This window comes from Entelurus aequoreus, linkage group LG20 (assembly GCF_033978785.1).
Source record: "Entelurus aequoreus isolate RoL-2023_Sb linkage group LG20, RoL_Eaeq_v1.1, whole genome shotgun sequence".
Classification (NCBI taxonomy): Eukaryota; Metazoa; Chordata; class Actinopteri; order Syngnathiformes; family Syngnathidae; genus Entelurus; species Entelurus aequoreus.
In genome coordinates, this window is record NC_084750.1 from 15,858,999 (window position 1) to 15,873,600 (window position 14,602).

General features: G+C 42.4%; 1 protein-coding gene across 1 annotated transcript in view; it reads left to right on the plus strand.

Annotated features, from left to right (window-relative positions):
- Positions 1–14,602, plus strand: part of LOC133635954 (protein asteroid homolog 1-like) — a 33,115-nt gene extending 18,513 nt beyond the window's left edge. The window contains exons 5-7 of the mRNA XM_062029460.1: positions 5,597–5,828; positions 8,236–8,425; positions 11,689–14,602. Coding sequence (XP_061885444.1) covers positions 5,597–5,828; positions 8,236–8,425; positions 11,689–11,980 — 714 coding nt within the window. The 3' untranslated portion in view covers positions 11,981–14,602. The remainder of the gene's footprint in view (positions 1–5,596; positions 5,829–8,235; positions 8,426–11,688) is intronic.

Genomic DNA, 14,602 nt, shown 5'->3' on the forward strand with positions numbered 1-14,602 from the left:
AGGTAAATCACATCTACACCTGGACACACTGACCCAGGTAAATCACATCTACACCTGGACACACTGACCCAGGTAAATGACATCTACACTTGGACACACTGACCCACGTAAATCACATCTACACCTGGACACACTGACCCAGGTAAATCACATTCACACCTGGACACACTGACCCAGGTAAATCACATCTACACTTGGACACACTGACCCAGGTAAATCACATCTACACCTGGACACACTGACCCAGGTAAATGACATCTACACTTGGACACACTGACCCAGGTAAATCACATCTACACCTGGACACACTGACCCAGGTAAATCACATCTACACCTGGACACACTGACCCAGGTAAATCACATTCACACCTGGACACATTGACCCAGGTAAATCACATTCACACCTGGACACACTGACCCAGGTAAATCACATCTACACCTGGACACACTGACCCAGGTAAATCACATCTACACCTGGACACACTGACCCAGGTAAATCGCATTCACACCTGGACACACTGACCCAGGTAAATTGCATGTACACCTGGACACACTGACCCAGGTAAATCACATCTACACCTGGACACTGACCCAGGTAAATCACATTCACACCTGGACACACTGACCCAGGTAAATCACATCTACACCTGGACACACTGACCCAGGTAAATCGCATTCACACCTGGACACACTGACCCAGGTAAATCACATCTACACCTGGACACACTGACCCAGGTAAATCACATCTACACCTGGACACACTGACCCAGGTAAATCACATTTATACCTGAACACACTGACCCAGGTAAATCACATCTACACCTGGACACACTGACCCAGGTAAATCACATTTATACCTGGACACACTGACCCAGGTAAATCACATCTACACCTGGACACACTGACCCAGGTAAATCACATCTACACCTGGACACACTGACCCAGGTAAATCACATCTACACCTGGACACACTGACCCAGGTAAATCGCATTCACACCTGGACACACTGACCCAGGTAAATTGCATGTACACCTGGACACACTGACCCAGGTAAATCACATCTACACCTGGACACTGACCCAGGTAAATCACATTCACACCTGGACACACTGACCCAGGTAAATCACATCTACACCTGGACACACTGACCCAGGTAAATCACATCTACACCTGGACACACTGACCCAGGTAAATCGCATTCACACCTGGACACACTGACCCAGGTAAATCACATCTACACCTGGACACACTGACCCAGGTAAATCACATCTACACCTGGACACACTGACCCAGGTAAATCACATTTATACCTGAACACACTGACCCAGGTAAATCACATCTACACCTGGACACACTGACCCAGGTAAATCACATTTATACCTGGACACACTGACCCAGGTAAATCACATCTACACCTGGACACACTGACCCAGGTAAATCACATCTACACCTGGACACACTGACCCAGGTAAATCACATCTACACCTGGACACACTGACCCAGGTAAATGACATCTACACTTGGACACACTGACCCACGTAAATCACATCTACACCTGGACACACTGACCCAGGTAAATCACATTCACACCTGGACACACTGACCCAGGTAAATCACATTCACACCTGGACACACTGACCCAGGTAAATCACATCTACACTTGGACACACTGACCCAGGTAAATCACATCTACACCTGGACACACTGACCCAGGTAAATGACATCTACACTTGGACACACTGACCCAGGTAAATCACATCTACACCTGGACACACTGACCCAGGTAAATCACATCTACACCTGGACACACTGACCCAGGTAAATCACATCTACACCTGGACACACTGACCCAGGTAAATCACATCTACACCTGGACACACTGACCCAGGTAAATCACATTTATACCTGAACACACTGACCCAGGTAAATCACATCTACACCTGGACACACTGACCCAGGTAAATCACATTTATACCTGGACACACTGACCCAGGTAAATCACATCTACACCTGGACACACTGACCCAGGTAAATCACATCTACACCTGGACACACTGACCCAGGTAAATCACATCTACACCTGGACACACTGACCCAGGTAAATGACATCTACACTTGGACACACTGACCCACGTAAATCACATCTACACCTGGACACACTGACCCAGGTAAATCACATTCACACCTGGACACACTGACCCAGGTAAATCACATTCACACCTGGACACACTGACCCAGGTAAATCACATCTACACTTGGACACACTGACCCAGGTAAATCACATCTACACCTGGACACACTGACCCAGGTAAATGACATCTACACTTGGACACACTGACCCACGTAAATCACATCTACACCTGGACACACTGACCCAGGTAAATCACATTCACACCTGGACACACTGACCCAGGTAAATCACATTCACACCTGGACACACTGACCCAGGTAAATCACATCTACACCTGGACACACTGACCCAGGTAAATCACATCTACACCTGGACACACTGACCCAGGTAAATCACATCTACACCTGGACACACTGACCCAGGTAAATCACATCTACACCTGGACACACTGACCCAGGTAAATCACATCTACACATGGACACACTGACCCAGGTAAATCGCATCCACACCTGGACACACTGACCCAGGTAAATCACATCCACACCTGGACACACTGACCCAGGTAAATCACATCTACACCTGGACACACTGACCCAGGTAAATCACATCCACACCTGGACACACTGACCCAGGTAAATCACATCTACACCTGGACACACTGACCCAGGTAAATCACATCCACACCTGGACACACTGACCCAGGTAAATCACATCCACACCTGGACACACTGACCCATGTAAATCACATCTACACCTGGACACACTGACCCAGGTAAATCACATCTACACTTGGACACACTGACCCAGGTAAATCACATTCACACCTGGACACACTAAATCACATTTACACCTGGACACACTGACCCAGGTAAATGACATCTACACTTGGACACACTGACCCAGGTAAATCACATTCACACCTGGACACACTGACCCAGGTAAATCACATCTACACTTGGACACACTGACCCAGGTAAATCACATTCACACCTGGACACACTAAATCACATTTACACCTGGACACACTGACCCAGGTAAATGACATCTACACTTGGACACACTGACCCAGGTAAATCACATTAACACCTGGACACACTGACCCAGGTAAATGACATCTACACTTGGACACACTGACCCAGGTAAATCACATTCACACCTGGACACACTAAATCACATTTACACCTGGACACACTGACCCAGGTAAATGACATCTACACTTGGACACACTGACCCACGTAAATCACATCTACACCTGGACACACTGACCCAGGTAAATCACATTCACACCTGGACACACTGACCCAGGTAAATCACATCTACACCTGGACACACTGACCCAGGTAAATCACATCTACACCTGGACACACTGACCCAGGTAAATCACATCTACACCTGGACACACTGACCCAGGTAAATCACATCTACACTTGGACACACTGACCCAGGTAAATCACATCTACACCTGGACACACTGACCCAGGTAAATCACATCTACACCTGGACACACTGACCCAGGTAAATCACATTCACACCTGGACACACTGACCCAGGTAAATCACATTCACACCTGGACACACTGACCCAGGTAAATCACATTCACACCTGGACACACTGACCCAGGTAAATCACATCTACACCTGGACACACTGACCCAGGTAAATCACATTAACACCTGGACACACTGACCCAGGTAAATCACATTCACACCTGGACACACTGACCCAGGTAAATCACATCTACACTTGGACACACTGACCCAGGTAAATCACATTCACACCTGGACACACTAAATCACATTTACACCTGGACACACTGACCCAGGTAAATGACATCTACACTTGGACACACTGACCCAGGTAAATCACATTCACACCTGGACACACTGACCCAGGTAAATCACATCTACACTTGGACACACTGACCCAAGTAAATCACATTCACACCTGGACACACTAAATCACATTTACACCTGGACACACTGACCCAGGTAAATGACATCTACACTTGGACACACTGACCCAGGTAAATCACATTAACACCTGGACACACTGACCCAGGTAAATGACATCTACACTTGGACACACTGACCCAGGTAAATCACATTCACACCTGGACACACTAAATCACATTTACACCTGGACACACTGACCCAGGTAAATGACATCTACACTTGGACACACTGACCCACGTAAATCACATCTACACCTGGACACACTGACCCAGGTAAATCACATTCACACCTGGACACACTGACCCAGGTAAATCACATCTACACCTGGACACACTGACCCAGGTAAATCACATTCACACCTGGACACACTGACCCAGGTAAATCACATCTACACCTGGACACACTGACCCAGGTAAATCACATCTACACCTGGACACACTGACCCAGGTAAATCGCATTCACACCTGGACACACTGACCCAGGTAAATCACATCTACACTTGGACACACTGACCCAGGTAAATCAATTTCAATTCAATTCAATTCAATTATTTATTTCGTACTTGGATGTGTACATTTCAACAACATTTCAACAATCTCACATACCTTACTGCATTCAATACACAGCCATGTCGAAAAGGAACAGGATGAAGAAAATCTTTCACCTGGACACACTGACCCAGGTAAATGACATCTACACTTGGACACACTGACCCACGTAAATCACATCTACACCTGGACACACTGACCCAGGTAAATCACATTCACACCTGGACACACTGACCCAGGTAAATCACATCTACACTTGGACACACTGACCCAGGTAAATCACATTAACACCTGGACACACTGACCCAGGTAAATGACATCTACACTTGGACACACTGACCCAGGTAAATCACATTCACACCTGGACACACTAAATCACATTTACACCTGGACACACTGACCCAGGTAAATGACATCTACACTTGGACACACTGACCCACGTAAATCACATCTACACCTGGACACACTGACCCAGGTAAATCACATCTACACCTGGACACACTGACCCAGGTAAATCACATCTACACCTGGACACACTGACCCAGGTAAATCACATCTACACCTGGACACACTGACCCAGGTAAATCCCATCTACACCTGGACACACTGACCCAGGTAAATCACATCTACACCTGGACACACTGACCCAGGTAAATCACATCTACACCTGGACACACTGACCCAGGTAAATCACATCTACACCTGGACACACTGACCCACGTAAATCACATCTACACCTGGACACACTGACCCAGGTAAATCACATCTACACCTGGACACACTGACCCAGGTAAATCACATCTACACCTGGACACACTGACCCAGGTAAATCACATCTACACCTGGACACACTGACCCAGGTAAATCACATTCACACGAAAACCAGGGCAAAATGTTTGTCAAAAAGTGAGTTACCACGGTTCTACATTCCTCACTTTACCTTTACTTTTCCTTCCAACTGTCCAGGAACCTGTCAAAAACCGTCTCAATGCCCTTTTCGAGGTCTTGCGGGTCAACCAGTCTGCTGTGGCTAACGTCCCCCCGCATTTGAGGCTGGCGGTTGCAGTAACAAGCTTCTGGCTCCAGGAGGCTGTACCCAGGCCTTCACAACCCCAGATCCAGGCCTTGATCCTTGGGATGGTCTATGGAGAGTTGGTCTCGATAGACCAGAATGGAACCACCCACTACCAACAATCCGGTCAGTTGGTTAACATGCATATTTAATGTTTAGCATATCAACACCTGGACTAGGGTTAGCATTATACAAACCCCAAAAGCAGTGAAGTTGTCACGTTGTGTAAATGGTAAATAAAAACAGAATACAATGATTTGGTAATCCTTTTCAATTTATATTCAATTAAATAGACTGCAAAGACAAGATATTTAACGTTCCAACTGGTAAACTTTGTTATTTTTTGCAATTATTAGCTCATTTGGAATTTGATGCCTGCAACATGTTTCAAGAAAGCTGGCACAAGTGGCAAAAAAGACTGAGAAAGTTGAGGAATGCTCATCAAACACTTATTTGGAACATCCCACAGGTGAACAGGCTAATTGGGAACAGGTGGGTGCCATGATTGGGTGTAAAAGCAGCTTCCATTCACAAACAAGGATATGGCGAGGATCACCACTTTGTCAACAAATATGTGAGCAAATTGTTTAAGAACAACATTTCTCAACCAACTATTGCAAGGAATTTAGAGCTTTCACCATCTATGGTCTGTAATATCATCAAAAGGTTCAGAGAAACTGGAGAAATCACTGCACGTAAGCCATGATATTACGCACCTTCGATCCCGCAGGCGGTACTGCATCAAAAAGCGACATCAGTGTGTGAAGGATATCACCACATGGGCTCAGGAACACTTCAGAAAACCACTGTCAGTAACTACAGTTGGTCGCTACATCTGTAAGTGCAAGTTAAAACTCTACTATGCAAAGCCATTTATCAACAACACCCAGAAACGCCGTCGGCTTCGCTGGGCCCGAGCTCATCTAAGATGGACTGATGCAAAGTGGAAAAGTGTTCAGTGGTCTGACGAGTCCACATTTCAAATTGTTTTTGGAAACTGTGGACGTCGTGTCCTCCGGACCAAAGAGGAAAAGAACCATCCGGATTGTTCTAGGCGCAAAGTGTAAAAGCCAGCATGTGTGATGGTATGGGGGTGTATTAGTGCCCAAGACATGGGTAACTTACACATCTGTGAAGGCACCATTAATGCTGAAAGGTACATACAGGTTTTGGAGCAACATATGTTGCCATCCAAGCAACGTTATCATGGACGCCCCTGCTTATTTCCGCAAGACAATGCCAAGCCACGTGTTACAACAGCGTGGCTTCATAGTAAAAGAGTGCGGGTACTAGACTGGCCTGCCTGTAGTCCAGACCTGTCTCCTATTGAAAATGTGAGGCCCATTATGAAGCCTAAAATACCACAACGGAGACCCCGGACTGTTGAACAACTTAAGCTGTACATCAAGCAAGAATGGGAAATAATTCCACCTGAAAAGCTTCCAAACTGTGTCTCCTCAGTTCCCGAACGTTTACTGAATGTTGTTTAAAGGAAAGGCCATGTAACACAGTGGTAAAAATGCAACGTGTTGCTGCCATTAAATTCTAAGTTAATGATTATTTGCGCAAAAAAAAAAAGAAGTTTCTCAGTTTGAACATTAAATATCTTGTCTTTGCAGTCTATTCAATTGAATATAAGTTGAAAAGGATTTGCAAATCAGTGTATTCTGTTTTTATTTACCATTTACACAACGTGACAACTTCACTGATTTTGGGTTTTTGATGTTATATATATATATATATATATATATATATATATAGGGATGTCCGATAATGGCTTTTTGCCGATATTCCGATATTGTCCAACTCTTTAATTACCGATATCGATATCAACCGATACCGATATCAACCGATATATGCAGTCGTGGAATTAACACATTATTATGCCCAATTTGGACAACCGTGTATGGTGAAGATAAGGTACTTTTTTAAAAATAATAATAAAATAAGATAACTAAATTAAAAACATTTTCTTGAATAAAAAAGAAAGTAAAACAATATAAAAACAGTTACATAGAAACTAGTAATGAATGAAAATGAGTCAAATTAACTGTTAAAGGTTAGTACTATTAGTGGAGCAGCAGCACGCACAATCATGTGTGCTTACGGTCTGTATCCCTTGCAGACTGTATTGATATATATTGATATATAATGTAGGAACCAGAATATTGATAACAGAAAGAAATGGGGGGAGGGAGGTTTTTTGGGTTGGTGCACTAATTGTAAGTGTATCTTGTGTTTTTATGTTGATTTAATAAAAATAAAAAAAACAAAAAACAACGATACAGATAATAAAAAAACCGATACCGATAATTTTCGATATTACATTTTAACGCATTTATCGGCCGATAATATCGGCAGGCCGATATTATCGGACATCCCTATATATATATATATATATATATATATATATATATATATATATATATATATATATATATATACACAGCGTTATTGCAGGAGGAGGAAGTATATATGGCGATATAGATAATCGACACGTGAAGAAATATGTCAACGTTGTGCACAAATCTAGTCCCACAGCTCAACTGGTCTGCAGAGCGCGGCGTACTGGGTTGGCTGGACCAACACCGGGTGAAGTCCTTCAGACAAGGCATGCCCGTCGCAGCGGCTCACAGTTTCAGCCAATGGCAGGCCTGCCTGTGGAGTGCAGCGTGTCTGAATCAGCTCTTATTGCTGCCGTTGCCTGAGCTGCCCCTCGCATAGTAAGTGCAACTGACCATTTACAGTCCATTTACGGTGTAAAATGATTTGCAAACGTGTCTCTCAATTTGTGTGTGTGTGTGTAATCTAATTCATGTGTGTGTCTGTATATCAATCTGTGTGTGATCAGATCTGTGTGTGTGTTTTATTATGATTTGTCTGCGTGTAACAAAAAATTGTGTGTGTGCGTATTTACAGTAGATGGGTGTGCGAACAGAAAAGACGAGGGTTGTACGGTATACCGGTATTAGTATAGCACCGCTATACTAATGAATCATGTTCGGTACTATACCGCCTCTGAAAAGTCACCGGTCTACTTCTAAATCACTAATCCTCGCCTCCATGGCGACAAATAAAGTGAGTTTCTTACAAGTATCATTATCACTGCAGGACGAGGAATAGCTAAACATGCTTCACTACACACCGTAGGAGGATACAATAGCTCACCGGCGTCACAATGTAAACAAACGCCATGGGTGGATCTACACCTGACATCCACTGTAATGATACCAAGTACAATAGCGCACCTCGTCAATACTACTATGATTTTTTTATCGTCACAATATATTTTTTCCTTTTTCTAAATACACATTATGTTCATAAACTCAGGAAATACATCCCTGGACACATGAGGAGTTTGAATATGATCCTGTAACTACTTGGTATCGGATCGATACCTAAATGTGTGGTATCATCCAAAACTAATGTAAAGTATCAAAGAAGAGAAGAATAAGTGATTATTACATTTTAACAGAAGTGTAGATAGAACATGTTGAAACAGAAAGTGAGCAGATATTAACAGTAAATGAACAAGTACACTACCGTTCAAAAGTTTGGGGTCACATTAGAATGTCCTTATTTTTCAATGAAGATAACTTTAAACTAGTCTTAACTTTAAAGAAATACACTCTATACATTGCTAATGTGGTAAATGACTATTCTAGCTGCAAATGTCTGGTTTTTGGTGCAATATCTACATAGGTGTATAGAGGCCCATTTCCAGCAACTATCACTCCAGTGTTCTAATGGTACAATGTGTTTGCTCATTGGCTCAGAAGGCTAATTGATGATTAGAAAACCCTTGTGCAATCATGTTCACACATCTGAAAACAGTTTAGCTCGTTACAGAAGCTACAAAACTGACCTTCCTTTGAGCAGATTGAGTTTCTGGAGCATCACATTTGTGGGGTCAATTAAACGCTCCAAATGGCCAGAAAAAGACAACTTTCATCTGAAACTCGACAGTCTATTCTTGTTCTTAGAAATGAAGGCTATTCCACAAAATTGTTTGGGTGACCCCAAACTTTTGAACGGTAGTGTAGATTAATAATCAATTTTTACAGCTTGTCCTTTATAATGTGTACAAAATAATAGGTGTATAAATGACACAATATGTTACTGCATACGTCAGCAGACTAATTAGGAGTCATTGTTTGTTTACTTACTACTAAAAGACAAGTTGTCTAGTATGTTCACTATTTTATTTAAGGACTAAATTGCAATAATAAACATATGTTTCATGTCCCCTAAGATTTTTTGTTAAAAGAAAGCCAATAATGCCATTTTTTGTGGTCCCCTTTATTTAGAAAAGTATCGAAATAATTTTGGTACCGATAACAAATCATGATACGAACAAACTGATATTTTTTTTTACACACAGACAAATCATAATAGGGACAGACAACTTAAAACATGCACACGCGGATCTGATTACACACACACACAGATTGAGATCCAGACCCACACATTATTACACAGACTTGTGAGTTGGATTACACACACACAGATTGAGATACAGACTAGAGATGTCCGATAATATCGGACTGCCGATATTATCGGCCGATAAATGCTTTCATGTTCATGTTTCATGTTTTCATGTTTATTTCGAATATGTAGACAAAACAAAAACAACAAATTTTGAAAAAAACCCAACAAAAAACCCATTCAAGAATGAATAACAAAAACAATAATAATAATAATAATAGTAATAATAAAAAGCAAAAGAAACAAGAAATGAAAAGAAACATTAATGTAAACATATCCGAAAAGGAGTGAGAAGAAGTAAAAACGTATGTACTCCCACCCCTCTTATTACTTACTGTATGTTTAATAATAATAATAATAATAATAGTATATAAAAATTTTATGTCATATAAATACATATACATATATAAGTATGTACATATACATATATATATATCTACAACACACATTTAACAAGTAACTATGAATGTGACACAACAGCGTGTATACATAGTATACATATACATACACATACAAACCTACTGACTCTTAGTGCAGTTCACTATATCCTGTGAACAATATATTTTTGTACATTCTTTTAAAAACATTGATGCTTGGACTTTTAAAATGTGATATCGGAAATGATCGGTATCGGTTTCAAAATTATCGGTATCGGTTTCAAAAAGTAAAATGTATGACTTTTTAAAACGCCGCTGTGTACACGGACGTAGGGAGAAGTACAGAGCGCCAATAAACCTTAAAGGCACTGCCTTTGCGTGCCGGCCCAGTCACATAATATCTACGGCTTTTCACACACACAAGTGAATGCCATGCATACTTGGTCAACAGCCATACAGGTCACACTGAGGGAGGCCGTATAAACAACTTTAACACTGTTACAAACATGCGCCACACTGTGAACCCACACCAAACAAGAACACAACATAAAAAATACCCAGAACCCCTTGCAGCACTAACTCTTCTGGGACGCTACAATATAACCCCCCCCACACACACCTCCTCATGCTCTCTCCGGGAGAGCATGTCCCAAATTCCAAGCTGCTGTTTTGAGGCATGTTAAAAAAAATAATGCACTTTGTGACTTCAATAATAAATATGGCAGTGCCATGTTGGCATTTTTTTTTTCCATAACTTGAGTTGATTTATTTTGGAAAACCTTGTTACATTGTTTAATGCATCCAGCGGGGCATCACAACAAAATCAGGCATAATAATGTGTTAATTCCGCGACTGTATATATCAGTATCGGTTGATATCGGAATCGGTAATTAAGAGTTGGACAATATCGGAATATCAGATATCGGCAAAAAAGCCATTATCGGACATCTCTAATCCAGACCCACACATTATTACACAGACATGTGAGTTGGATTACACACACACAGATTGAGATGTGTGTTTGCCAATCATGTTGCTCCAACAATACGTCCATAGATGACTATGGACGTGTGCACAGGGCATTTTCTGTCATCTTTCCTTTTATTCTGGACATTTTCCATCAGTTTGTTCAGCGGCACCATGGCGCACGGTCTCCTCGCCTACCTGAAAGCGGGCGGTGCGGCCGAGATCCTCCTGCCCGAGTCGTCCTTTTCCGGGCACCTCTACTCGACACTTTTACACGCCGTGAGAAACTGCAGCTCCAAGGCGCGCGCTGCTTCAGCGGGACCAGGGCGAGGCCGAGACGCAGCGCGAGGAAGAAGAGGGAGAGGAGCGGCGGCGCCAAGGAGAGGAAGAGGAAGGCGAGGGAATGACGAGGTCAGGAACAGGTTTGCCGTTTTAGACATCAACGACTAATGGCCGTAAATGATGTGACCGAACGGGGAAGTGAGACATGCTATGAAACTAATTTTGTAGTTTTGATGGCGGAGTCGCTCCAATCAACATTTTGCATGAATAAGTGAAAAGTCAATTAAGGAACGACAAGGTGCTCCATGTGCAAAACTTATTCCCAACCTGCAGAATATCATGGCAAACTTACCAGGTACTATGTACATTTTTAAAAATATTATTGAACAATTTATTTCCCGTGAATTTATTTGAGTAGAAAACATGCATCTTATTCAATTCAAGCTTGATGAAAAAAAGGATAGAAAAAAAAAAGTTTCTAATAATACAATCACATTTAATTAAATTGAATTAAACTGCTTTGGGCCCCAGTTTAGAATGTATTAATCAGCATGCATCAAAGGTACTTTTTAACTGATATCATATAAAGGCAGGCCTGGGCAATTATTCTGACTCGGGGGCCACATTTAGAGAAAAAAAAGTGTCTAGGGGCCGGTATATCTATATTTAGGAACACTAATACAAAACCTCCCAATAATGTCTGATTGAATGCTTAAAAACGTTATGACAGACTGCCTTAAAAAATATAATGGAATTTTTAAATTTTTCTATGAACGATAAAACACTGAATATTGACAAAATATGAACGTCACACCCCCTTTCGATCGACATATTTTACAATCAAGTGAAACGCAACAAACAGTGAAATATGAACGCGAAGGGTACAAAATAAACCCACCTACAATCTGATATATCTGATATTTGCTGAATTTCCCCCAGGGATCAATAAAGTACTTTCTATTCTATTCTATTCTATATATCACCAAGCTTTAGAACTTTGTTGTGAAAATCTCCTTCCGCTTCCCGCCCACACTGCTTGGTGCCTCGTCCGAGCTGCTGTGACGTAGATTACCATAGTAATTAATTAGATGACCATAGTAACTAATTAGATGACCATAGTAACGAGTATATCGTCCATAAGCGCAGATTCCAACCATTGAAATACTTTGTGTAGTTGAAGCCTTACGGTCATTAGAAAATATCACTGCACATAATAATGGCAGCTACACTTTACATCTTAAAGATCTAAAAAAAAAATTTTGGGGATGTCCGGCGGGCCAGATTGAAAAGCTCAACGGGCCGCATGTGGCCCCCGGGCCTTAATTTGCCCAGGTCTGTATAAAGGTGTAGATCAGGGGTCTCAAACTCAATTTACCTGGGGGGGCCACTGGATGCAGAAACTGGGTGAGGCTGGGCCGCAAGAAAAGATTTCTTTAAAAAATCTAACGTGCACTTTTTAATGAATTCACCTTCTTTGAATGGCTTTCCCGCCCTAGCAACATACTTGCCAACCCTCACGATTTTTCCCGGGAAACTCCCGAATTTCAGTGCCCCTCCCGGGGCAACCATTCTCCCGATTTTCACCCGGACAACAATATTAAAGGCCTACTGAAATGCGATTTTCTTATTTAAGCAGAGCAGGTCCATTCTATGTGTCATACTAGATAATTTCGCGATATTGCCATATTTTTGCTGAAAGGATTTAGTAGAGAACATCGACGATAAAGTTCGCAACTTTTGGTCGCTGATAAAAAAAAAGCCTTGCCTGTACCGGAAGTAGCGTGACGTCACAGGTTGTGGAGCGCCTCACATCTGCACATTGTTTACAATCATGGCCACCAGCAGCGAGAGCGGTTCGGACCGAGAAAGCGACGATTCCCCCATTAATTTGAGCGAGGATGAAAGATTTGTGGATGAGGAAAGTGAGAGTGAAGGACTAGAGGGCAGTGGAAGCGATTCAGATAGGGAAGATGCTGTGAGAGGCGGGTGGGACCTGATATTCAGCTGGGAATGACTAAAACAGTAAATAAACACAAGACATATATATACTCTATTAGCCACAACACAACCAGGCTTATATTTAATATACCACAAATTAATCCCGCATAACAAACACCTCCCCCCTCCCGTCCATATAACCCGCCAATACAAATCAAACACCCGCACAACACACTCAATCCCACAGCCCAAAGTACCGTTCACCTCCGCAAAGTTCATACAGCACATATATTTCCCCAAAGTTACGTACGTGACATGCACATAGCGGCACGCACGTACAGGCAAGCGATCAAATGTTTGGAAGCCGCAGCTGCGTACTCACGGTACCGCGTCTGCAACTCAAAGTCCTCCTAGTAAGAGTCTCTGTTGTCCCAGTTCTCCACAGGCCAATGGTAAAGCTTGACTGTCATCTTTCGGGAATGTAAACAATGAAACACCGGCTACGTGTTTGTGTTGCTGCAGCCGGCCGCTAATACACCGCTTCCCACCTACAGCTTTCCTCTTTGCTGTCTCCATTGTTCATTAAACAAATTGCAAAAGATTCACCAACACAGATGTCCAGAATACTGTGGAATTTTGCGATGAAAACAGACGACTTAATAGCTGGCCACAATGCTGTCCCAAAATGTCCGCTACAATCCGTGACGTCACGAGCTAAAGTCATCATACCGAGACGTTTTCAGCAGGATATTTCGCGGGAAATTTAAAATTGCACTTTACCGTATTGGCATGTGTTGCAATGTTAAGATTTCATCATTGATATATAAACTATCAGACTGTGTGGTCGGTAAT